Genomic DNA, 23,597 nt, shown 5'->3' with positions numbered 1-23,597 from the left:
TCCTTGCTTTCCCTACAATCCTGCTCTCACCTTCCTCCCAGAATCCGTTGCTCTGATCCATGAGTCCTTTCTCCCACAATTCTTCTCCCATGATCCTTTGTTTCACCAATTCCCTTCTTCCCTCCCTCCCAGAATCCTCTGTCAAGACCTACCTCCTCTGTCAAGACCTCTCTGACTTCTTGGGTCACTTGATTCTCCCACAATTCCTTACCTCTCCCAGAATTATGTTCACTTATTTCTCACAATCCTTTACTTCTCCCACAACCCATTTCTCCCCTTCCTTCCAGAACCCTGTATGCTGACCCCAAATACTTCCTTCACCCAGAATCCTCTTCTCTATTCCTCCTGGAACCCCTTGGTTCTCAGAATCCTCTGGCTCTTAATTTCCCCACAATCCTGTGCTCCGACCTGCCAGTCCTCCTCCTCCCAGTATCTCCTGTTCTTATTTCTCCCACTGACCCCTGGCTTCTCCCAGAATCCTGTTCCCTGGATTCTCACAATCCAGTTCTCATTTCTCCCATAATCCCCTGCATCTTCCACAATCCTGTTCGCATCTTCCTCCCAGAACCCTCTGCTTACACCTGCAATTCTTTTTCTCTCCCCCAGAACACAAGTCTGTGTGTGGCTCTTGAGAATTCTGGCCAGTCTAGTTTATTAAAAAAAAAAAAAAAAGTTTTTTCCTAGGCACGGTGGCCAACACCTGTAATCCCAGTGGCTCAGAAGGCCGAGGCAGGAGGATCCGAATTTGGAAGTCGGGAGAGCAACTTTAAGCAAAGCCCTAAGCAACTTCAACCCTGGCTCAAATACTTTTTAAAAGGGCTGGGATGTGCTCAGGGGTCAAGTCCCCCGAGTTCAATCCCTGTACCATAAAAATAAAAATCACCTTCTATTGGAACAGAATCCTGAAGGGACAATCTGTAGTAATAGGCTGATTTCTGAGCAGCTCATCAAGTGAATAAGATCAATGGGGAAAGTCGGGTCAAGGACAACTTAGGAACCCACAGAGCAGCCACAGTCGTGGGCACACAGACCACACAACCCTGCCCTTGGGGAACACGCCGACACTTGGCCAAGCAGGCAGACACTGCCCCTGCCTCAGCGGTCAGGGCAGCCTCAAGTCCTGGAGGGAATAAAAATCTGGACATGCCACAGAAATAGAACAGGGACCCAGGGGACCTGCCGAATGGAAGGCCACCTCTTGCCACCCGCGGGGCCCAGGCTGAGGCAGGAATGCACAGCTGAGACTGAGCAAGTCTCCGAACCCTGGCACTAGGGACATTTGGGTCGGCCACTTCTGTGCTGCAGGGATGTTCTGGGCATGGCAGGAGGTTTAACCGCATCTTGGTCTCCACCTACAAGAGGCCAGTAGTGCCCTTCCTGAAATCAGCCCTGACCCCAAAGGCTCCTGTCTACCATCTCCCCTCAGAGAGACAGCAGTCGCCCAGTTTGAGAACCAAACTCAGTCGAAAGGATGCCGACTACAGGACCAAGAGAAGGGCAGGCCCAGACGTGGTACCCACCCCAATGGGAGATTCCTTCACGCAACAGCAGGTGGAGCGCCTGCCGAGTGCCGGAGCTGCAGGACGGGGAGCCTGGAAGTTCCCTGGGTGTCCCCCACCCACTCCAGTCCCCAGCAACCTGAGGTGCCACTCACAGAGCCATCGGACGCACTGGCGCCCACTTTGTCTCCTCGAGCGTTCCAGCACACCTCGAAGATGCCACCTGTGCCCCGGTAGCTGTGGACGAGACTTCCACTCTGCAAAGGAAAGCAACCGTCACTTGCTAGGCGAGGAGCCCGCCAACTGGCAGGGGTACAACGGTCACTCCTCCTCACGCGTCCCCACTGTCCATCACAAAAATGTCCCACTGTGGAGTGCCGAAAAGGACTTCCCCTTGACTCTGGTGGCTGTGGACATGTAACCCTCAGACCACCAACTCTCAAGGATGGGACTGCCCCCGACCCCCAGAGAACTGGCCATGGCTGTCCTCAGCGAGAGACTGGGGGTGCGGGGAGCCTAGGTCAGCTGGGGCTGTGGGCCGCACGCATGTGCCTCAGGGACTACCCACTGGCTCTTAAAAAGAAGTTAAAAAATTCTTATTAAAGACCGATGTGATATTTTATACCTTTTTTAATTTATTTTTATGTGGTGCTGAGGACCAAACCCAGCGCCTTGCACATGCCAGGCGAGTGCTCTACCGCTGAGCCCCAGCCCCTGGATTTCTCTTTTTAATGGCACTTGGGATGGAATCCAGGGCCTCCTCCCACGTGCCTGGCTAGTGCTCCAACACTGAGCTGTGACCTTGGCCCTTTCCTTGCTGACCCCCTTGCTGGGGGTCACACCAACCTCGTGGTCCGGGTTCTCCCTGTCCTCTACAGCTTTTTCCTTCCCAATTCCCACCACAAGTGTGTCACCCCCCAACTCCTGTCCAGGTGTCTGGTCACTAGTCAAGGGGTACCACTTGGGTGCCTTCAGGTCTTCCAAGAATCAGGCAGCTATGTAATGACCATCAGTAAGTCTCTCAACAAACATGTCATGGAAGTTATTCCCTGGACAAGTAGTTTGAAAGAACAAATGCATGCCCCTCTGTTCCCGGGGTGCTAGCTAAGACCACGGGCTATTAGCTTCTGGTGGGAACCGGACAGCGTTAACTTGACAAGCGCCAGAGAGGTGTGAAGCAGGTGCTGGGGAGACTCAAACCCTCAACACTGGACTGGTTACAGTGGGAGATGTCCCAAGACTGGGCCAATGGGCTGTCATCAACCAGAGTCTTTAAAGGGTGGTATTACCCAGGGGTCCACCCTATTTTGTTTTTATTTCTTGCCCATATTGGTTTGGTCCTACACACATTTACTTATGCACACATAGACACGTGCATATATAGCATTATCAGCCTTATTATTTGCAGTGCTAGGGACTGAACCCAGGGTCTCATGCATACCAGGTAAGCGCTCCACCACTGAGCCATATCCCAGCCCCTCGATCTCTATGAAATGGCAGCAAAATGTACTTGGAAGAAACCTAGATCCTTGGTTATTTCCAGTGGCTTCAATCACACCACCTTCTCTTCCATTAGAATGGGAATAAAGGGTTCTGGGTCAAGTTCAGGGCACAGCGCTGGCCCCCAAGCCTGAAGCCCTGCATTGGATCCCCAGCACAACAAACATACAACGAGCCATCAAGATGAGAATCAAGAGCTCTCCTGATTGTTTTTAGTCCCCTGTGAAAGGACAGCCCAGTATTGACATGGTGCTACCACAGTGGCGCTGGCCGGGTCCCGGTTGGCTGGTCCCCCTTGGCTGCTGAGATAAAGGGACGCCTCCCACCACCCTCCACCAGGGGGCAGCCTTTCCAGCTTTCCCCAGAGCACTGAAGATGGCAACTCCTTGTAGAAGGTCTTCCAACAGGACAGGCTCAGAGCTTGGCTCCGGGTCATCGGCCCAGAACTCTGGGGACACCAGAGACGGACACCTCCTGGAGGAAGGGACCTGCTCTAGGCTTTGGGGAGGGGAAGACCCCACACCCTTGGGAGCACAAGGCAGGCAGCACTTGCTGGGTCGGCCTGGGGAGTCCAGCCTTGCTCTCTGCTTTAGGCCGTCCTAACAGAGTCACTGCTGCAAGCTTGGGGAAGGTTGGGGCCGCAGGGCGGCGAGATTACCTGAGTATTCCAGATATGGACACACTTGTCAAAGGAGCCACTGGCCAAGTATTTGCCATCAGGACTGAAGGCTACACTGTAGACAGGTTCCTGATGTTTGGTTAGTGTGTGGATACAAACGCCCCGCTCCACATCCCACAGTCGCACCGTAGAATCGAACGAAGCACTGGGAAGAGAAGCACAGAAAGCAGGAGCAGGTCAGCAGGCCAGCTTCTCACAGGTCTCTACGACGCCTCACGCACTCTCAGAAGCCTTTCGCTCCAGCCTCTGCCGTGAGCGAACAACAAACCAGAGCGCGTTTTCTCTTCTGGAATATAAACTCAAGACACTACAGGGCGCTTTATCTTTGGCGCTGTTATAAGGGAAACAAATGGATACTCATTTACTTCCCGTTTTTCTTTTGCATTGCTCAGAGTCAAATCCAGCTCCTGGCCAAGTTGCCCAGGTTGGCCTCAAACTTGCAATCCTCCTGCCTCAGCCTCCCAAATTGCTGGGATTGCATGCATATGTCACAACAATGTTCTTCTAAGCATTAGGGCTGCGGGTGTAGTTTAGTGGCAGAGCACTTGGCTGGTGTGCCAAGGCGCTGGGTTCCATCCTCAGAACTACAAGAAAACAAACCCAGAGTGGACTGCCACATCCTTGGGGTACAGTGTGCATCAGGATGCATGCAGCGATTCTGTGGCCTGAAGCTCTGCCTTTTGGGAAGGTCACCTTTGTTCCCAATGACCACGCTTTCCCAGTTCTGGTATCTTAGAAAATTCACTGTCAAATGTTGGGGCAGGCAGATCTGGCTGGAGCTGGGGAACCTCTGATCTCCACCCCAAATTCCTGCTGCTAGCAGCTCTGAGTGGGATGCAGCAAACCCAGGTCTAAGCTGAAGGCTTTCAGTTTTGTTATAGTAAAAAATTTTTGCTAAAGCCAAATTCCTGAGGCCTGATACAGATGCGATTCCTCCTATTGGTCTCACAGCTAAAGCAATCAGGCCTCATCTGATTGAGCTGGCCCTTCACATCTGCAAGGGGGTGCAACGGCAGATTCCATCAACCACAGATCAGAAACAACTAGGAAAAAGACTGCCGGTACTGAATACGCCACAGGCCCTCAACAATGCCGTCTAACAATGGCTCATGCACTTAGATATCAAGTGAGCTACACAGGATGTGAAGTTCTAGACGACGTGCACAAGTTATATGCCAACACATGAGGGATTGAGCACCACACCTGTGATTTCAGTATCCACAGCTCATCCAGGAACCAACCCCTATGGATACCCAGAGGAAACAGTATTACCTCCTTGGCACCTTCAAAATGCAGTAGCCTTCTGTCTAGCTGGATGGGCTTCAAAACACTGGGGACACACCAGCAAAATTCTCTTTTTTGGTCAAGAGTGAATTAAGCCGGGCACAGCGGTGCAGGCCTGTAACCCCAGCCACTTAGGAGGCCAAGGCAGGAGGATCGTGAGTTCAAAGCCAGCCTCAGCAAAAGCAAGGCCCTGTCTCTATATAAAATAGAAAATCGGGCTGGGGATGGGGCTCAGTGGTGGAGTATATCTGAGTTCCATCCCTGGTACCAAAAAAATCAAGAGTGAATTAAGGCTGCATTCCCGAGGGGGAGACGGGAGCATGCGGGCTGGATCCCCTTACCTTGCTAACATGATGTTGGAGTTGGGGTTGCTGGTGGCTGGTCCCGTGGGACTCCACTTGATGGTGTAGATCTCTTTGCTGTGAGCCTGAAGATCATGGACGCACGTGTCTTGCTTCATACTCCAGATCTGGAGAGGGCATGGCCAAGGACATGAGCAACGCATCCCCAACCTGGGGTGGGTCAGCACCTCTCATCCTGGGGGTGCTCCTCTGGCTGCCGGCCCGCGGGATCCCAGCAGGGTGGGGGAGTGGACAAGGACTCAGACAGGTGAAGACCCTCAGCAGAGCCCTTGGCTGACATTTGGGCATTCGCTGCCTTGGTGAGGGGGAAACTTACAGAGGAGGTATCCCCACAAAAACCAACAGGGGGGCGGAATGTGAGACCCTGGGGAACATGGGGGCTTGTCCAGGATTGAACGGTCCATCCCGCGAGACGCTGGCCTCACCTTTAAGGTCATGTCATCAGAGCAGGACGCTAGCAGCATTCCTGAAGGATCCCACTTGATGGCGTTGACCTCATTCTGCAAGAAGGGAAAGGATTTCAGAAAGAAATGGAAGCCTGTGTGTGTCGGAAGGGCAGTAAGGCGGCCCTCCACCAGGGGGCGGTGGCGCTCTGCCCGCCTTGCCCTGGCCTGGGGATTTACCCTGCAGGCCCAAGAGGTAAGAACCACACTCATCAGCCTTCCCAGGCATACTTCCTTCACGAAAAAAATCTCTACTAGGATGAAAGCCAAATGAAGAATTCACATGTAACAAGGAGGGCAAAGAAAACCAATAAAACCACAGCTATTTCTGAAGCTGGACTTTGGACACCATTTTCCTATGCGCTTTAAATAGGCGCGGTGGTATGCACCGGCAATCCAGGAGGCTGAGGAAGGAGGATGGCAAATACCAGGACAGCCTTAGCAACTTAGACTCTAACATAAAGGTGGGGGGAGGCACTGGGTAGAGCGGGTAGAGCAGCCTGGGCTCAGTCCCCAGTACCTTAAACACACACAAGATAGGTGGACAGGGAGGTCAAGACGGGACACAGGATTGCCCGGCTAGACAGCAATGCAACCCCAAGGCACAAATCCACACCCACAGGCCACACAGAAGTGCAAGGGACACGGACCCAGGCTGTCTTGGACAGGAATACACATGCAGGAGGAACAAAATCCTCCCTGGGGCAGTCTGGGCATCCGTCCCTGCTGCAGCTGTGGAGAGGAGCGAGCCCACAGGCAGATCTCTTAGGGCTGCTGAGCACCGACGTCCATCCCCAGCTGAACCCCCCCTTCAGTCCTCCAGGGAGAAATGGATTCCTTCCCAGGAGTGGAACTTCCTCCCTCTGCCACCCAAGTCACAATCCCTGGGAAGCGTCCAGAAGCAGCTCATTCACAGGTCTCGCTCGGGGAGGAGCAGCCTCCATTCGACCCGTTCAGCCAGAGCTCGGCTTAGAAGGAGCAGCAGCAATCAAGACCCACTTCTAGAGCCAAGCGGTGCGGCGGAGGCAAAGGCAGGGCCGCTAGGAATCAGACCCCGGGCAGCCCCTTAACAGTGGTGGACAGAACAGGGCCAGAGAACAGCTCAGCCCAGAAAAACGCGGCACAGCCCCAGGGAGACGCTGTCAGGACCGCCGACGCCCAGGCTCGGGAAGCCCCTTCTGAGGGACTCGCGGGGCCAGGAGCTGGGAGAGGTGGGTGCCGACCAGGGAAGTGAGCAAGGCTGGGGACGGTGGCACTCATGCCTCAAGTTACAGCAGCAGCGTGATGGCTTTGACCTCCCCCACTGCCCTCTGGGGATGGTCCAGCACTGAATGCCGTTCTGGGCACTGGTGACAAAGATGGAGAAGCCTTGGCCCTGGCTTTGATTCTCCAAGTTCTGCAGGAGGTGGACACAGAAGTAAGCAATGCCAGCCACCCCGAGGCCAGGAGCAAGGCTGTGCCCTGGGCACCATGCCCAGCTAGTGCCAGGACACTCCCAGTGGGGCCCGGGACTTCTGAGTGACGTCTTGGGAGATGGGAAGGGCTTGTGAGAGGCAGAGGGTCACCGTGTGATGCTCAGTCACAGGTATTCCAGGAGGATCGGGGCACAGCTGCTTTGAGGACGTACCCAGGCACCCCAAGGACAGACCCAGTAGAGCCCCCGAGGCCACGCTAAGGAATCCATCTTTTTGCTTTATTGGGGACTCAACCCCTGAGCTACATTCCCAGCCCTTTTTAGTTTATTGAGACAGGGTCTGGCTAAATTGTTGAGGCTGGCCTCGAACTTGCAATCCTCCTCTTGCCTTAGCCTCCCAAGTTGCTGGGATGAGTTGTGTATCACTGAGCCTGGTTTTTATTTTTTAGTTTGTTCTAATTAGTTACACATGACAGTAGAATGCACGTTGATACACGATACACAAATGGAGTATAACTTCTCCTTCTGGTTGTACTATGATGTGGAATCACTAGCCGCGCACTCATGTGCACACAGGGTAACAACATCTGATTCTACTCTCCTTCCTACTCACACGCGCCTCCACTCTTCACTCCTCTTGGCCTAACCCAGAGAAACTATTCTTCGTACCCCTGCTCCCGCAAAAACACGGTTCTCCATTCTCAGTGAACATTTCCTGTCTATTCATTTATTATGAGCATCTTTTTCTTTGTGCCTTTACATACTCTCCTATCGACTTAATGGCCTTCATTGCAAAATCTGACAGCGGGTCACGTGACGGAGTTTTCATCCTTCCCTCCCCACAACTGGGTTGTAGCGACCACCGCTCCAGTGCAAAGGGTTCTAGACCCACTGGTCTGCCGCGACATCGCCTCCTTCTAGGTGAGAGGCAACACTCCCACCTCGCATCCTGGTGAGCGGGGCCGACCATGGGAACCCCCACTTACTGTGTGCCCTTGGAAGGTTTTGACTGGGCGGTCGCAGCCGAGCCTGCACACATGGATGCACATGTCCGTGCTACAGGAGGCAAAGGTAGTGTTGTTCTGCCAGTCCACGTCCAGAGCGGGGGCTGTGGGAGGGAAGAGACGGGATGTGGGCATTAGCTGTGCACGTGGCTAGGGCAGGTGGGAAGCGCCAAAAGCACAGCAGCGACTTCACAAAACCATTCCCAGTGTGAACAGTGTCTCTCCTGCAAGGACCTTAAAGTCGGTCTCCATTTGCAGGGACAAGGTTCCTCTGGAAAAGTCCTAAGACCCTGGCTGTGCCCGGGGCAGGCAGTGTCTCGCCCTGGGCATGAGCGGAAGGGTACTTGCTATGGCAACGGCATCTCCTGTGCCTCCAACTTGCTGGGTTCCAACAGGGTGACTGTGTGGGGCTCAACTGATTTGCGTTCACACAGGGAGGAGATAAAGGACAGGAGAAAGCCTTCTATCCTGTCCTTTGTTCAAAATGCTTCAATTAGAAAAATGTGCGATGCATTGATCACGCCACTGATTGGTTTTCTTTTTGGGGGGGGGTCGGGGGGCAGGAGGGTACTGGGGATTGAACCCAGAGGCACTTTACTGCTGAGCCACATCCTCAGCCCTGTTTAGTTTTTATTCTGCGACAGTCTTGCGAAGTGGCTTAGGGGCTCATCAAGCTGCCGAGGCTGGCCATGAGCGTGGGCCTCCTGCCTCAGCCTCCCAAGTCGTTGGGACCACAGGTGTAGACCACTACACCTGGTTTGACTGGCGTTTAACTGGAGCCAACAGCAATCCCTTGGGACATGGATCAGGACTTGTGAAGAACAGCCTTCTTCACTCCTGGGTCCCCCTCACATGAAAGTGGTTCCAACAGCAGCTCTGCTCTGCTCTGGGCTTTGAGGATGGCGACCGTCTTCATGGTACTTCCTCCTCACCTCCACCCGAGAGGCACAGGAAGACCAGGCAGGAACCAGGCTGCCAACATCCCAGCCAGCAGGGTCTGAACCCATGTTCTGCCCCTGACTGTCACGGCCCGGGTCTCAGATGCAACTGTGCACATTAGTGTAGGGCCTCAGGTGAGCATGAGCGAGGGGAGGCATCGAGTGACTGGCCAAGCTGGGGAGAGATGTGGATGGTGTAGCACGGTCGTCAGCACCACCCTGTTTCCAAGGCAGTGTGGCTTTAATTCTCCCAAGTCCTTGGAGAGAGGTCTGGGTATGGCTCTCTCCACCTCCCCTTGGGTACCCAGGGCTCAAGTGGTCACTCCTCACTCCAGGTGGCTGCTGGCCTCCTAGGTTCCTGCCTCCAGTGGAGGTACCAGCCCACCGGGGTACCTCCTAAGGGTCCTTCACACACCAGTGACAGGGATGGAGAAGTGGGGGTAAAACGGCCACGGGAGGAGCAGCAAAGGACAAGGGTAGCTCCTCATGGGATCTTCTCTCCTACTGAGGGGCCTTAGCAAGCCGGGTGTGGTGGTGCACGCCTGTCATCCCAGCAGCTCGGGAGGCTGAGGCAGGAGGATCACGAGTTCAAAGCCAGCCTCAGTAACTTAGTGAGGCTCTCAGCAATTCAGTGAGACCCTGTCTCTAAATGTAAAAAGGGCTGGGGATGGGACTCAGCAGTCCAGTGCTTCTGTTCAGACCCTGCCAAAAAAACAATACCTGGGATCGAACCTGGGATGCTCCACCACTGAGCTACACCCCAGCCCTTTTTATTGTGAGATAGGGTCTTGCTAAGGGGCTGGGAGTCCAGGCGTGGCCCACAGCACCTGGCTGTATTTTTTATTTCATGATAGCAGAGTTCTAGAGCTTCACTATATTGTATTTCCAGTGGAAATTATTTTTGGTGGAAAGAAAGGAAGGAATGAAGGTTTTTTTGTTGTTGTTTGTTTTTTAAAAAAAGGACTTCAGATTAGCTCAGCTTCACTTAGGGACCAATGTGTGCTTTGGTGACATTTTGAAAGCTCGCTTATAGAATAGAAGCAATTGTAAGAAGAGATGAGCTTATTCCAGAGGGAGATGCCGAAGGCGGCACCAACGGACATTCTCTACTCTGAGAACTTGGCCTGCTGGAGGCCACTTGGGTCACCGTCTTCTTACTTCCAGCCAGGCAGTCCTGTCCTCCCCCCCTGTGGGGGACGGCTCACTGCCAGGGGGAAGAAAGCCCACCTGCACTGGAGTGGTGTGGGCAGGGCGGTGGGCAGGCAGGGACGTGGCAGGTGTGCTTGGTGGTCAGGAGGGCCCACCATGGAGCCACCTGCAGAGGGGGTGGGGCAGGGGCACTCTGCAAGGGCACCTAGAGCAGGCCCCGCCCACCTGCTTCCCCGAACACTTGGAAGTTACGTGCTACAAAGCAGAGGCCCAACTTGAAGCCGGGCGCGTGAAGGAAACAAGAGGGTAGAGTCTGCTGGAGGCTCGGGGGGCAGCAGTCACCCGCGTATCAAGGCGGCACCTCATCCTCCGTGCATTGCTTGGGAGGAGAGTCCAGCTGCCTCTGGTGTGGACAGGCATGTTCCTGCTCTTGTTGACCACATCACGAATTCCTGGGGCAGCCTCTGCATCCCCCCAGCACCAGGAACCAGCAAACCTACCCGAGTGGAAGGGGAACTGCTGCTTGGCTTCTCCCGTGTGGGCGTCCCAGATGATGGTTGTCTGTGCTCCGCAAACAAAGAAAAGAGTCAGTGACCAGTCTCCTCTCAACCATTTCTCTAGGAAAAGGGACCGGGTGAGAGAGGATAACCAGCCACGGTCCCTCTAAATCAGCAGTGTCCGATAGAGAAGGCGAGTCACAAGGTTATCGTGACTCACCAGTAACATTACCAAAAGAAATTAGTGAAATTTTAATAACATGATCCCTGTTATGCAATGTAGCCGAAATGTTTTAATATGTGATCAGGAAAAGAAAAAAAAAAGACACTAATGAGATATCTGTTTTCCCATCCTAAGCCTGATACTGCGGGTGTTTTACACTTGGCCACACGGAAGCAGCTCATCCGCTACAGGTGCAGTGTCCGGTGGTCACAGACTGCTGACCCACACTTGAGAAATCTACCACAACTGGTTAGGGATTCCGTTTCATCCCAAAGCTTAGAAAGCCACTAAAAAAGGCAGCAGCAAATCTTATCTAAATAATTGAGGTTCCAAGTGCTTCGAATAAGCGATGCTAAACCTGTGCTAGATACAGCAGAATCCCGGCACTGCTCTGGGGCTGGCACCAGGAAGGGGGAAAGGTGACCTTTATGTCAGGAGACCAAGGAAACCACGAATCCCACCAACTCATTAAGACCCCTAGGGAAGAAAGGCACCTAGGGAGTGAGCCTCGGGCAGGTCAGCCAGTCCCACTGGGGTTACGTTTTCATCAGCAGCAATTTCCAACTTAATTTGAAACTTTATTTAATAAAGACTTAGCTTTAAGAAGTAGTTGTATCTTGTGTGCATTGTAAAGGGAAATCTCAGAACACTCGGTTTCTTTTTATTTATTGGCACCAGGGATTGAACCCAGAGGTCTGAGCCACAATCCCCAGCCCTTTTTAATATTTTATGAGAGACAGTGAGACCCTAAATTGCCGAGGCTGGCTTTAAACTCACGATCCTCCTACCTCAGCCTCCTGAGCCCCTGGGATTATAGGTGTGTGCCAGCGTACCCGGGAAAGGTAAGCTCAACCAACTTCTATGTATGTGAGTGTGTACCTTTTTTTTTTTGTACTGAGCAGTGAACCGAGGGGCACTTAACCTTTGCACCATACCCACCTACCCCCCCCCCCACTTTTTTTTTTTTTAAATTTTGAGGCAGGCTCATCTTGCTGAGTTGCTGAGGCTGGCTTTGAACTTAAAGTCCTCCTGCCTTGGCATACCAAGCCGTTGGGATTATGAGCATGTCCCACTGGGTTAATATTTGTGTATTTGTGTGTGTGTGTGTGTGTGTGTGTGTGTGTGTGTTGTGGTATAATTCCCCTTGATTTATCCATGTACAATCAAACCTGGCACTGCACAGAATATATAAATTCTTTCATCATTCTAGGATACAGTTTCACATAAGTATTAACAATCCAGTTACTGATATATTTAATATATACTGGACAAAAAACATCACCTACACAAGGATTTTTAAATAAAAAAACCTTAAATTTTTCAAAATTTCTGAAATATAATTTAACTACTTTCTGTTAAGCACAAACTGAAGATCATTAATACCAGTAATACCACCCCCCTCGGTGGGTTTTATTGTCAAGAGCACTGATATCCTTATTCTTGCCATGGTTAACTAGGTCATCGTGACAGATTACGGACCCAAAGACTAAACTAATTCCAACTATGCATTTCCAATGACGGTGTAGTTCATCACAACTATTTGGAATTCTAAGAAAGTCAAAGGGCAGTAGTTACTGGTGATCCAGGGCCTGGGTTCCCATGTCCCCTAGACCCCACAGCAGCTGTGCATACCTAGGATAATTCATGAACCTCTCTGGCCAGCTCCTGCTCTGTACAAGGGGGAAGACAGCACTAGTGTCTGCCACCTATCTCGGGAGCCCTGGGTGGGCTAACACATGTAGTGTGACGTCAGATAAATGGTTGTCATTTCCATGAATTACTTTAATAATTAATCTGGCCAGCGATTCCCAATGGCCGACTGCCCATACAACCAAGCGTTCTGTGTGCAAATCACTTGACCACTTCTAACAAACGGACGTGGTTGTGTACCGATAAAACTATTTATAGAACAGCCACAGGGCCCGATTGGGGTGTTGACTGCAGTTTGCCCAGCCCAGATACCGTGTCTCCAAGAATGTGGTCATGTGTGGAGGTCGACTATTATATTGGCTACAGGTTCCTATGACGGCTTTGCAAGAATATGGATGGAAGATGGCAAGTCCTGCGTCTGGTATTTCATATGCAATTTTAGAACTGGAATGAATCCAAAGTAACGTAGCAAAGCTTCCAAATTATCCTGCAATCATTACAGAAAACCAAGCCTGTGGGAGACCAAATGGCTACAGAATTCAGGAAAGGCCTCTACCCGTGTGTAAAACACCAGTGGATAGATTCCCCACCCACCCAACGCCCGTTTTTGGTATTTCTTTTCCAAAGCCATGACTTACACAATTCCTGCTGGCTCTTAGGTGCGACATCACTACCCACTCAAGGTTACCGGAAGATCATGACACCAGCCAGCCCTGTCACCTGACTGTGGAGGAAACTGGGCCCCAGGGAGGAGGAGATGGCCAGGTGCGTCAGACTTTGGCAGCCAAGAAGCCTGTGTCCTATGCTCTTTTCCCTCAGAGATGGCTCCTAGGCACCTGGATCTAATGCCGTCACCTCCCCGTCACAGTGCTGCCTCAGGGACACAGTACCGAATTCCAAACTGGCTCCAGGGGCCATGGGGGGTCCCCCACACCCTCCTGCTGGGTCTCGGGTTACCCTGTCGATCACTGGACGGCCCAGAGGGGAAAAGCTCTTACCCAAAGGCCCCGGGAGCAGATGTGTTAGAAATTAACAGTCAGATCAAACCCACAGAGACAATCGGCACCTGTAAGTCCTTCAGTAAGCCCAAGAACTCAAAAGCCACAAGATTAAAAATAAGTGTGCATCTTTGCTGGGTGCGGTGGCGCATGCCGATCATCCCAGTGGCTCAGGAGGCTGAGGCAGGAGGAGCTCATGTTCAAAGCAGCCTCAGCAAAAGGGAGGTGCTGAGCAACTCAGTGGGACCCTGTCTCTAAACACAAAATAGGGCTGGGGAGGGGGCTCGGTGGGCAAGTTCTCAAGTTCAATTCCTGGTACCAAAAAGAGCAAGTCTGCATTTCCGGGTGGAAGGGATGGAGGGCTTGGGGTTGGAACTCACTTTGTCCACACCGGCACTCAGAATATAGTTCCCCTTTTTGTTCCACTTCAAGGCAAAGATGGGGCCTTTGTGCTGCCCTAAGGTGCTGGCCAGGTTACCTGTGGGGTAGGAAAGACGAACACCATGACGTAAGGTCCCCACGGTCACACCGGGAAGCACCTTCCGCCGCTGGCCCTGTCGCGAGGGACGCAGGACTCACCATCTTCCGTCCATATTCTTGCAAAGCCATCATAGGAACCTGTAGCCAATAGTGTCCCATCGCTCTGGGGGCAGAAAGATCCACAAGAACACTTGGCATCTCCCCAGGGGACGTCCCCAGGCTCCTAGGCCTGCCTTCCCACCACAGGGCTCCTGGCCCACCCAGCTCGCTGCTGGCCCCACGCAGCCTCTTCACCAGCTCTGGGAAGGGAGGACCCTAGGCCAGCACCCAGGGGACCCCCAGGAGACTGCCCGCCTGAGCGCACAGGCTTCCCCGCGGCTGGCGGACGATGCTTACGTTCCAGTCCAGCGAGGTCACATCCTTGTTGCTTGGGACATCGTGTCCCCCTTCCCGGATACAGTGCCTCAGCACCAGCTGTGTGGAGCCCCCGTTGCTGTTCTCATTGAGGTTCCATATCCTGGCCGTCGAGTCTCCGGATCTGCAGGACAAAACCACAGGAGTGTTGGGCCCGAAGCTGGACGGGAGGGAGGCTCACGGGCCCCACTCTCTGGCCGGGTCAGCCACACACGGCAGGTGGTCTTCTGCGTGCAGTTCTTCGTACCCCTCTCAGCTTCCCTCCTCACCATCTCTGCATGGACTGGTTTTAGATGTCTTTGTACCGCTTCCCACCCCACAGGTACAAAGGGTCTGGGATGATGGCTACTCCACAGAACAAGACCCCCACAGAGGAGGGGCCCAGAGAGGCCCACTGCTTGGCCTGCACACAGCAGGAAGATGTTACCACCCTAAGGCAGGACACTGGAGATGAGCAATGACCTGGGACCTCTGTCCCGGAGCACCCTCATCCGGAAAGCCTTACCCAGAAGCTAGGAGATCGCTGACCGGATTCCAGGCACAGATGAACACCTCAGACTCATGGCCCCGAAGGACGGTGGCTTTGTTGGGTGGAATTTCAACATCCCCATCTATTTCCATTGGTTTCGAATGGTTATCTGCCAAGAAGCACATCAAGACACGTGGCTTAGCAAGATACAAAAGAGGTGTGTTCTCAGATACTTTCGTCTCAGAAACACTTTGCTTTTACATATAAAGGCAGTACCAATCTGAGGATTATCACTAACTTGTGGCTTTTACATGGTTTAAAAAGTATTTCACGTTTCTTTCTAGTTTGATGGTGCTGTGGTTCATGTGCCAGAAGTTTAGTGCCCAGGTGGGGAGATAAGCAATGGAGGAACCTTTAAGAAAGCACCTCTGTCTGGCCATGTGATCTCTCTCTCACATGTGCACCCCACCACACCATCCACCGTGATGTGTCGGCACCACGTTGTTTGGACAGTTAGCTTCTAATACTATGAGCTAAATACATGTTTTTTCTTCAATAAAGCATTCGGCCTCAGGTATTTTATTATAGCAACAGAAAACAGTCTTCAAATTTGAACAAAGGATAAAGACAGCTATTTATAACTGAAGCCCTCAACCATGGCCCATGGGCCAAATCTAAGCCACTGCCATCAATTTTTATAAACAAAGTGTGACCAGAACAGTCACATTCATGTTTGTGCACTGCCTGTGGCTACCCTGTCAAGCTGAATTACTTCCCCTAAGAATTTACATGTTTAGGTCCTAACCTACAGTACCTTATGAGGTGATTATATTTATACATAGGGACGTCAAAAAGATGGTTACAAGACAACAACAGAGCAGTGTGATCATCAACCAACCAGCAATAGTCAACAGCTGGCTGTACAATGGGGTCAAGAACTGAGCACCTTTCTGTAAAGGTATTTGGAAAACCCCAGAAATAAGAGGATTGCTTTCCTCTTCAGTGTTGGGTGAACCTAAGAGTGTACTGCTTCTATTTCAACATGTAAAAATAAGAGAATGCCCGGCCGGCCTGCGCAGACCGAGACCCCTCATACAAAGTTCTCGAGTCCTGCTGGAGCAACACAGGGCTGTTAGGCGCCGACACTTCTTTTATGCTTCAGCAGACGAGGAAAGCGTTTTCCACCTTTGGAGAGCATTTTCCTACTCCCCACTCTTGATGGCAACAGGAGCGCTGGCGTCCTCGGTAGCCATGCAGGGCGGGGGGACTTGAAGCTCCCGGGAGGCGCGGAAGCCCGGCTTTGCACTTGGGAAAACACGCCCTTGGAAAACCCCCACCTCAACAGCCTGGTCTGGGGATGGTGGGTGAGGTGCGGGGTCTGGGAAGTGGACCGAGGTGGTGATATTGTGCAATTCCAATCTGCACACTGACCCAGACCCAGAGCGGCCAGCCAGGGTGACTACGTGCAGACCTGGCCTGTACAGAGCACAGAGCGCCTGCTCCTGGGCCCACAGTGGGCAGCCAGCCTACAGAGGTGCAGGCCAGGGGTGGCAGACCAACCAGTCAGCAGCACACCTTGGGGCAGGTGGTCAGCAGAGCATCTTCTAGCTGGACACTGTCTCAACACACCAGGCTCTCACCATGGGTCCCAGGATAGGGGCCTCCCTCCTCTCTGGCCTCGTTTTAAATAACTTCAGACGTAGTAGTCAGTCATCTTGATGGTGAAAATAAGCCAGGCTAATGCTGCTGCTAAAAGTCCCCGAAAGGCCCATTTGCTGAAGGCTTGTGGCACTATGGGAGGCGGGGGAGTCTTTCAGAGGACCAGACTTGTGGTACCAAAGTTAGGTCACTGGAGATGTCACCCTGAAAGCAATGGCGGGCCTCCCCTCTGTCCCTGTTCCTCTGCCTCCTGGCTGGCGATATAAGTGGTTTGCTTTGCCACATGCTCCTGCCCTGGCCAGAGGCCTAAAGCAACGGAGCTGCCCGATCTTGAACTGGAATCACCAGCACTGTGAGCCAAAATAAACCCTTCCACTTTATGAGCTGCTCACCACAGGTATTTCATTATAGTAACAGAGCCCCGCAAGAGAACCATACCAGAAAGTGGCCGTTTCTCTCTCAAACTGCAGGACAGAGAATTGTGTGGGTCAGGGTTAAGTCTAACTTCAGATCGGCCCACAGTGTCCACTGCAGTGGTAGAGTGGAGAGGCTGCCTTACTGCGAGACAAGAGCTGGCTGTGGATGCCAGGGAGGGCATGGGACTCGGGGGACAGAAAAGACATACCCATGCCTTCCAGGCTTGGGAATGACATGGATACCACTTTATAGTTTCTAAAGATTTAAAAGAAATGGGTGCAGTTTAAATACTGGCAAAATTTCTTCCTTGGCAGACAATGATTTCTCAAAGTTTACTAACTATAAATGCTTTTCGGTGACATAAGATGACAAAAACAACTACATCTATGGTTCCTGCTCCTGAAAACTTGAGGGTCCTACCCCACTGCAGTGACCGTGACTCTTCTGTACAAGCCAGATATTTTCTCATTCGTCTCCGCAATTTTGGGCCTTATGAACAGTGATCCTGTGGGATGCGACTGGGGGTCTTTATCTTGTGTTGGGCGATGGCCTTTGTGCCACCTGACTGTAACCTGTGGATGGTAAATAGCCACAGGGCATGGCCATGGGTTGAAGCCTCAGAGGCCATTAGGCAGCTCTCTGCTGCGATGGGACTATGGGGTCAGATGCCAGTGTCACATTCTCCACCCTCCAGCTGCATGAAGGAAGCCAGTTTCTAACTACGGAAGCACACACACACACCCTACATACATACACAGGCACACACTCAGCCACACCACATATGCACATATACACACAAACAGGCACATGCATGTGAACTCGGACGCCCAAGCAGAGCCTCTGGAGTCCATAAGGATCTCTGGTTTATCTGCTCAACATTCCTGAGCCATGGCCTAACACGGACTAACCTCAAGGGGCAGACCTAATAAGATGACTCCCCACGCCTGGGCGGGGTGCCCCAGAAGTCACAGTGAGCTGAACTCTCATCCCACTGTTTGGCCTAAAGCCTGCACAGTGCCAGGCTCGAGCTGGACCCAAGGCCTCTGGGAACCAGCACCTTTGCTTTTGTTGGAAGGGACTCATACTGGACGTGGCCTGGATAGGCTTGGGTTCTCAGAAGAGCAAGATCCCCTACCACCAAGATGAATTTGGATGAGAAAGGCGCAGGCCGACCTCCCAAGGCCGGCTGTTTGCAAAGCCCTGGGAGGGGGTCCTGGTGCACGGGGCCCCAGTTGCCGGGAGCCCGCCAACCCACACTTACTTATGGCGTGAGCGCCGTTCTCCTCCCCGTTCACGGTGGCCTCTCCGTTCTTTGGTGGGTTTTGCTGGGAAACGGCTGCGGGGGCTGGGGTGGCTGCGGTGGTGGTGGCGGTGGCTGTGGCCGTGGCCGTGGCGGTGGCTGCAGCGGCTGCAGCGGCGGCAGCGGCGGCGTTGGCCTGCTGCTGCTGCGCGAGCTTCTCCCGGAACGCCTGCTGCCGCGTCTGCACCACGTCCGGCATCACGGCGTCGATCAGGGACAGGGACTCTATGGGGCGGCCGTCGAACACCGTGCCATCCTGCGGAAGCAAGCTGGTCAGCTCCCGCGCAGGAGGACGCAGGGTCCCGGGTGCAGCGGGCACCCAGGGGCGCAGGCTGCAGGGACTCTGTGCAGGGTCCTGGAGACCCAGCTGAGTGGCAGCACTGACATCCCTAAGCAGCGAGCCACATCTGGGCATTAAGGACACCGGCCCAGAACCACTGCATCCCGTGACATTTTGCATCCTGGGTTACCTTTCTCCACGTCTGGAGCCACCGGGTGAAGGGAGGGGGTGGGGTGGAGAGGTGGGTGCCCTCAGGTGGGTGCCAGCAGGAATGCAGCCCCACGTCCTCTAGAGCACACAGGGGGTTTTCCCAAGAGACCCCGGCCCCCAGCGCAGAATCTTGAGGCTGGGAATCCACCCCCGTGCTCAGGGCTGCTGGAAAGTCTCTGTGAATAACCAGCCACTTACGTGGGAGGGGGAACTCTTTGGTAGCATTAAGCACAATTTAGAAATGACTACGGCCATTCAGCATTCGATTACCGGTGCATTTGTCCACTTGATTTAATAAAAGTAGCACTTGGGGCTATTTGGGATGACTTTCTGGGTTCAAAGGACGGCCACGCTGAAGCCATGATATAACCCACCACAAAAATAGCTTGGTTCTGAGTCACATTTTTTTTCGATCGCCGTTTGATTCTCTGGTTTGTATCAACCATGAGAAATTTCTAAACACACTTCAAAATAGGGGAGGAAGTTCGTTCGGATATTTGAGTTGCATGAAATGCAACATGCCTCCACGCTGTGTCTGCCGAGTGCTGAACTTGAGTGACCTCAGAAATGAGGAGGAATTGAGGCCTATCAGCCCACCGGATTTCTGATGACGACGCACTATTTGAAACCACAGAAACTACAGGAAACGATATACACCGCCTCCCCGGCCCCCTGCCCCCTGGACTGTAGCCGTGGAAGCAATGGCCGAGGCTGAGCGGTCCTGATGCTCCCAGGTGACCTTCCTCCTTCATGCAGTCCCTCCCCAAACGGCTGGCCAAGGTGCTAGATGATCACTGCCCGCAGCCATGAAAAAAAGCTCCTCATCTACATTCTAAAGCACAATGTCGCATTTTCTTAAGTGACTGGAAACTTCTGCCAAGTGAGATCTCTCATCGACCTCTAGACACCCTGGCGTTGGGTGGCTGAGACATCACGGAGGGATTTTAGCCTTGAGAGCCACAGAAATGGGCAGGCAGAGGAAAATCAGATGGTACATCCCCCGATCTGAGAGCTCGTGGGGGGACCAGGGGTCACGTGCTCATCTCCCCAGGATGGCTGGTTCTATAGACACAGACCAGGTGACCAGGTGGGGCCCGAAAGAGTCAGGCAGACCACTCCCACGCATTCAATGTTAAGGAAAGGAGGGGGACACTACCAAGGAAGGAGGAGCAAGAGACAGGCAGACTGGGAGGTTTCCAAGACACAGGCTGGCGGAAAATGGCCGACACCAGAATTCATGAGACAGAAAAGAAGATACATTATTTTTGAAATAAAGTTGAATAAAATGCTCTGAATAAGAAAGGCATAAGGGTCAGACTAGTGTCAGAATACGGGAGGGAGGGAGCCCTGGAAGGCTGGGTGTGCTGGGCGGGACAGAGCAGGGTAGGCTGTGGCCAGATCTCTGAGAAGGGTAGAGTTCAGTAAGGGTGGGATCCAGGTGAAGATGGCCAGAGGTTTCCACAGATGTCAGGAAGCCAAGAGATTCTCTAGAGAATCTCGAGTACAGAGGCGGGCGAGGAAGCCCCTTAGAACCTGAATGACCAGTCCTCCAACGTGCTCTAAAACTGGCACCAACTATCTCAATCTGCAAGGCACCAGGGGACACAAGCAAATTGGTAGGACTCAGTTCACTGCTCCATCCTCAGCCTCCGAGTATGATCATAGAAATAATCCCGACACCCCCTCTCCTCCTGACGCTCCTTCCGGTCATGCCTGCAATTCTGCATATTTACATGGAAAACACAGATCCCCCTAAGACGGGCAGCGAGGGCTGCCTTAGCCCACCCTGAGACGGCCCAGGGAAGCCCGGACTCCGTCCTGCACCCTGCTCATGCACATCTAGATGCAGGGCTCCGCGGGCCAGCGGTGGGGCAGGCCCCGGGGTGTGCCTACCTCGTTGATGCTGATCTCGGCCTCCACATACTGCAGTCCCTTCTGCAGGATGGAGATGAGGGCAGCCGGCGGCACCAGTGTCCCGTTGATGTTGGACTGGCTGATGTGGCTCTCGATCCCGAACGTGAAGGCCGAGTGGGAAAAACCTGCCGGAGGAGGAAGCCAAGCGGGTGGAGGTGAGAGGAGTGGGAGGGAGGAACATGAGGCCAAGGTCACCCCGTGTGGGTGGGTGCGAGGTGGGAAATGCCCTCAGCAGTACAGCCTTCCCAGCCCACAGACGTGCCTTGACTAACGTGGGGTGACGCCCCGATTAACCCCTGGGAAGCTGGAAATGCACAGAGCAGCCCGGACCCGCCGGCACCCGAGCTTCGCCTGGCCAACCGTAAGGGCGTTCAGAACCTTCATCACCTGGCGGCTGGGCAGAACCGTTAAGACAAAGCCTGCTCTACAACCCAGCGCTGAAGTCTCTCCCGGACCTGCACAGATGGTGCTGCAGTTTAGGCTGGGTGTCCTCCAAGGCCCCTGCGTTGAAGGCTTCATCCCTGCCCAGGGTGCCAACAGGTGGTAGTGGAACCTTGAACAGGTAGGGCCTACTGGGAGGAAGTTGGCTTGCTGGGGGTGAGGCCTTGGAGGGGAAATTGGGACCCCAGCCCTCTCCTGTCTGTCTCCTGGCTGCGGTGAGGTGAGTGGTTCCTTCCTCCCTAGGCTCCCACCATAGGTCCAGAGGCACCAGGGCCAAGCAACCATGGACCAAAAGTCTGAATCCATGAGTCAAAGCAAACCTCTCCTCCTTATAAGCCAATTATCTCAGGCATTTTGTCACAGTAATGGGAAGCTAACACTGATGGGCATCTTGTACATTATGGGATCTAAAGACACGAAACACAGTATCCAAGAAATGCTGACAATATAGCATACTGTACGGAATGGGCTTTCATCTCGTGACCACGTGGGTGACAGGGAGCTACAGCTCTGCGGCTGCTATCTAGAGAGAGGATGTGTGCCCTTCTATAGCTTGCCTGGGGAAAGACCCAAATTCAAAATCTGCAGTAAGGTTTCCACTGAATTCCTATTGCCTTTGCACCACTGTGAAGCTGAAGAACCCTAAGCTGAAACAGCTGTAAGTTGCCACCGACTATATTAAGAGGCAGAACGGTTTGCCCGAGTGCCCTGGCTGGATGTCTCCGTTGCAGAAATTCAACCTCAGGCTTCCACCGACTCCTGGTTTGAATTGCTCTTTGCCGTAGCTCAGTGCCGGTCTGTGCCCCAGCTGCAGTGCACATGAGGAGCCGTCCCTCGGCCCAAGAAGAGGGCAGCCGGGGCCTGGCTCAGAACGCTCACAGGCAGGCGGGGACAGGGAACCACACACCAAACTCCCCAGGAAAGAGGCGCTCAGGCCAGCGGGTATGGCATCCAGCGGTTCTCCGGAAGCTGGGGATTCTCCCTTTTCTATTTTTGTTTTATTGGCGCATTACAATTCTGCATAACCTGGGATCCGTCCATGTACTTAACGGTCTGATCCGTCTCATTCCCCAGCACCTCAAACATGCCAGGCACGTGCTCTACCGCCGAGCGACACCAGCCCTTTCCCGATTTCCTCTCCTCGTCTCCAAACGCCAGCTGCCAATAAGCAAAACGCCTGAAAAATTCCAGACGTTCTCAGATAAGCTTTGGATTGCATGATGGTACTTGAAAGTCGATGTTAGGAAACACAAGGCTCTGTAGGGAAGGGCATGTGAGCCTGGGGGACTGAGGGTCAGGAGCCTTCCACAGCTCTTTCTTGGGGACAGAGGGGTGTCACTCTACTAGACAGATGCCTGTGGCAGGTGTGCTCACTCCTGCTTTCTTTGTAAAGTGGCCTCTGTGGTTAGAAGCGAGCACTCCTAATTCCCCTGTTAGGAAGTTCTGCTCACTATGACGGCATCACTGGCCTGCAGGCCACAGACCTCCCCATGCCGGACGAGGGCCTCTCAGCCTTGCTCGGCCCTGGCCTCTTGCAGTCAGCCTTGGTCCCTGGGCCCCACCAGCCTGGGCCCCTCTGCCTCTCCCCCTCCACACCTAGGCTGCCGTTGCAATAACCCATCTGCCCACTAGGGGGGAGTGTTCCTCCACCACGGAGACTGCTGTGTGTTCTCCTTCCCTCTCTCCCCCTCTCGCCTCAACCCACATCGCCTGGTTACACACAGAACCCGGAGCTTACATTTATCTAATAGTCATATGGTGGTTGCTATTCATTTTAAAGTCAGTTGCACAGAGTCTTGCATCTCTCTTTACAACACCACCACTACCTCATTAGGTTGCTGTTCAGAATCCCTCCCTCCTGCTCTGTTTAGATAGAGGCTGGGCCTCTAGGAGGCAGTAAGAACTAGATGAGGCCAGGAGTGGAGCCTGCAAGACTGAATCCCGGTGGTTTACAAGAGGAGAAAGAATCCAAAGACAAGGGTGTGCTGCCTGTCTCCTGTGGCGAGGTGAGTGGGCCCCTCCTCCCTATGCTCCCGCCATAGGTCCACGTCTCCTGCCATGTGATGCTCCGCACCAGCAAGGCCATTGGCAGAAGGAGCCCCTCGACCTTGGACCTCCACACCACAGTTAAAACGAAACTCTCAGGCTCAGAGGCCAAGCACTGACCCAGCCTGCATAAGGCCCTGGGTTCCATCCCCCAGCACTGCTAAATAAGTAAATTGCTTTTTTCTTTATAAAGTAACCTCCCTCAGGTATTTCATTATAGCAAAACAGACTAGTACATTGGAGGACATAACAAAAGTCCCTTTTCTCCACCTTCATTTCCTGTGACCTCCCCACCCCAGGCCTGGCATAACCAGTGACTGTATTATC

The 23,597-nt window shown here is 53.2% G+C and overlaps 1 protein-coding gene across 5 annotated transcripts in view; it reads right to left on the bottom strand.

Moving 5' to 3' along the window:
* The window catches only part of LOC144251038 (F-box-like/WD repeat-containing protein TBL1X), a 169,951-nt gene that overhangs the window by 5,698 nt on the left and 140,656 nt on the right, over nt 1-23,597 (bottom strand). For all 5 annotated transcript variants that reach the window (XM_077794163.1, XM_077794164.1, XM_077794165.1 and 2 more), the window contains 12 exons: nt 20,763-20,908; nt 18,341-18,635; nt 15,040-15,172; nt 14,517-14,658; nt 14,220-14,283; nt 14,021-14,118; nt 10,773-10,833; nt 8,168-8,289; nt 5,750-5,824; nt 5,304-5,431; nt 3,658-3,823; nt 1,655-1,756 (listed from right to left, as the gene is read on the bottom strand). In XM_077794163.1, the coding sequence (XP_077650289.1) occupies nt 1,655-1,756; nt 3,658-3,823; nt 5,304-5,431; nt 5,750-5,824; nt 8,168-8,289; nt 10,773-10,833; nt 14,021-14,118; nt 14,220-14,283; nt 14,517-14,658; nt 15,040-15,172; nt 18,341-18,635; nt 20,763-20,908 (1,532 nt within the window). The remainder of the gene's footprint in view (nt 1-1,654; nt 1,757-3,657; nt 3,824-5,303; nt 5,432-5,749; nt 5,825-8,167; nt 8,290-10,772; nt 10,834-14,020; nt 14,119-14,219; nt 14,284-14,516; nt 14,659-15,039; nt 15,173-18,340; nt 18,636-20,762; nt 20,909-23,597) is intronic.

This window comes from Urocitellus parryii, chromosome Y (assembly GCF_045843805.1).
Source record: "Urocitellus parryii isolate mUroPar1 chromosome Y, mUroPar1.hap1, whole genome shotgun sequence".
In the NCBI taxonomy this organism is placed as follows: domain Eukaryota; kingdom Metazoa; phylum Chordata; class Mammalia; order Rodentia; family Sciuridae; genus Urocitellus; species Urocitellus parryii.
This window is presented reverse-complemented; position numbering and strand designations above follow the sequence as displayed.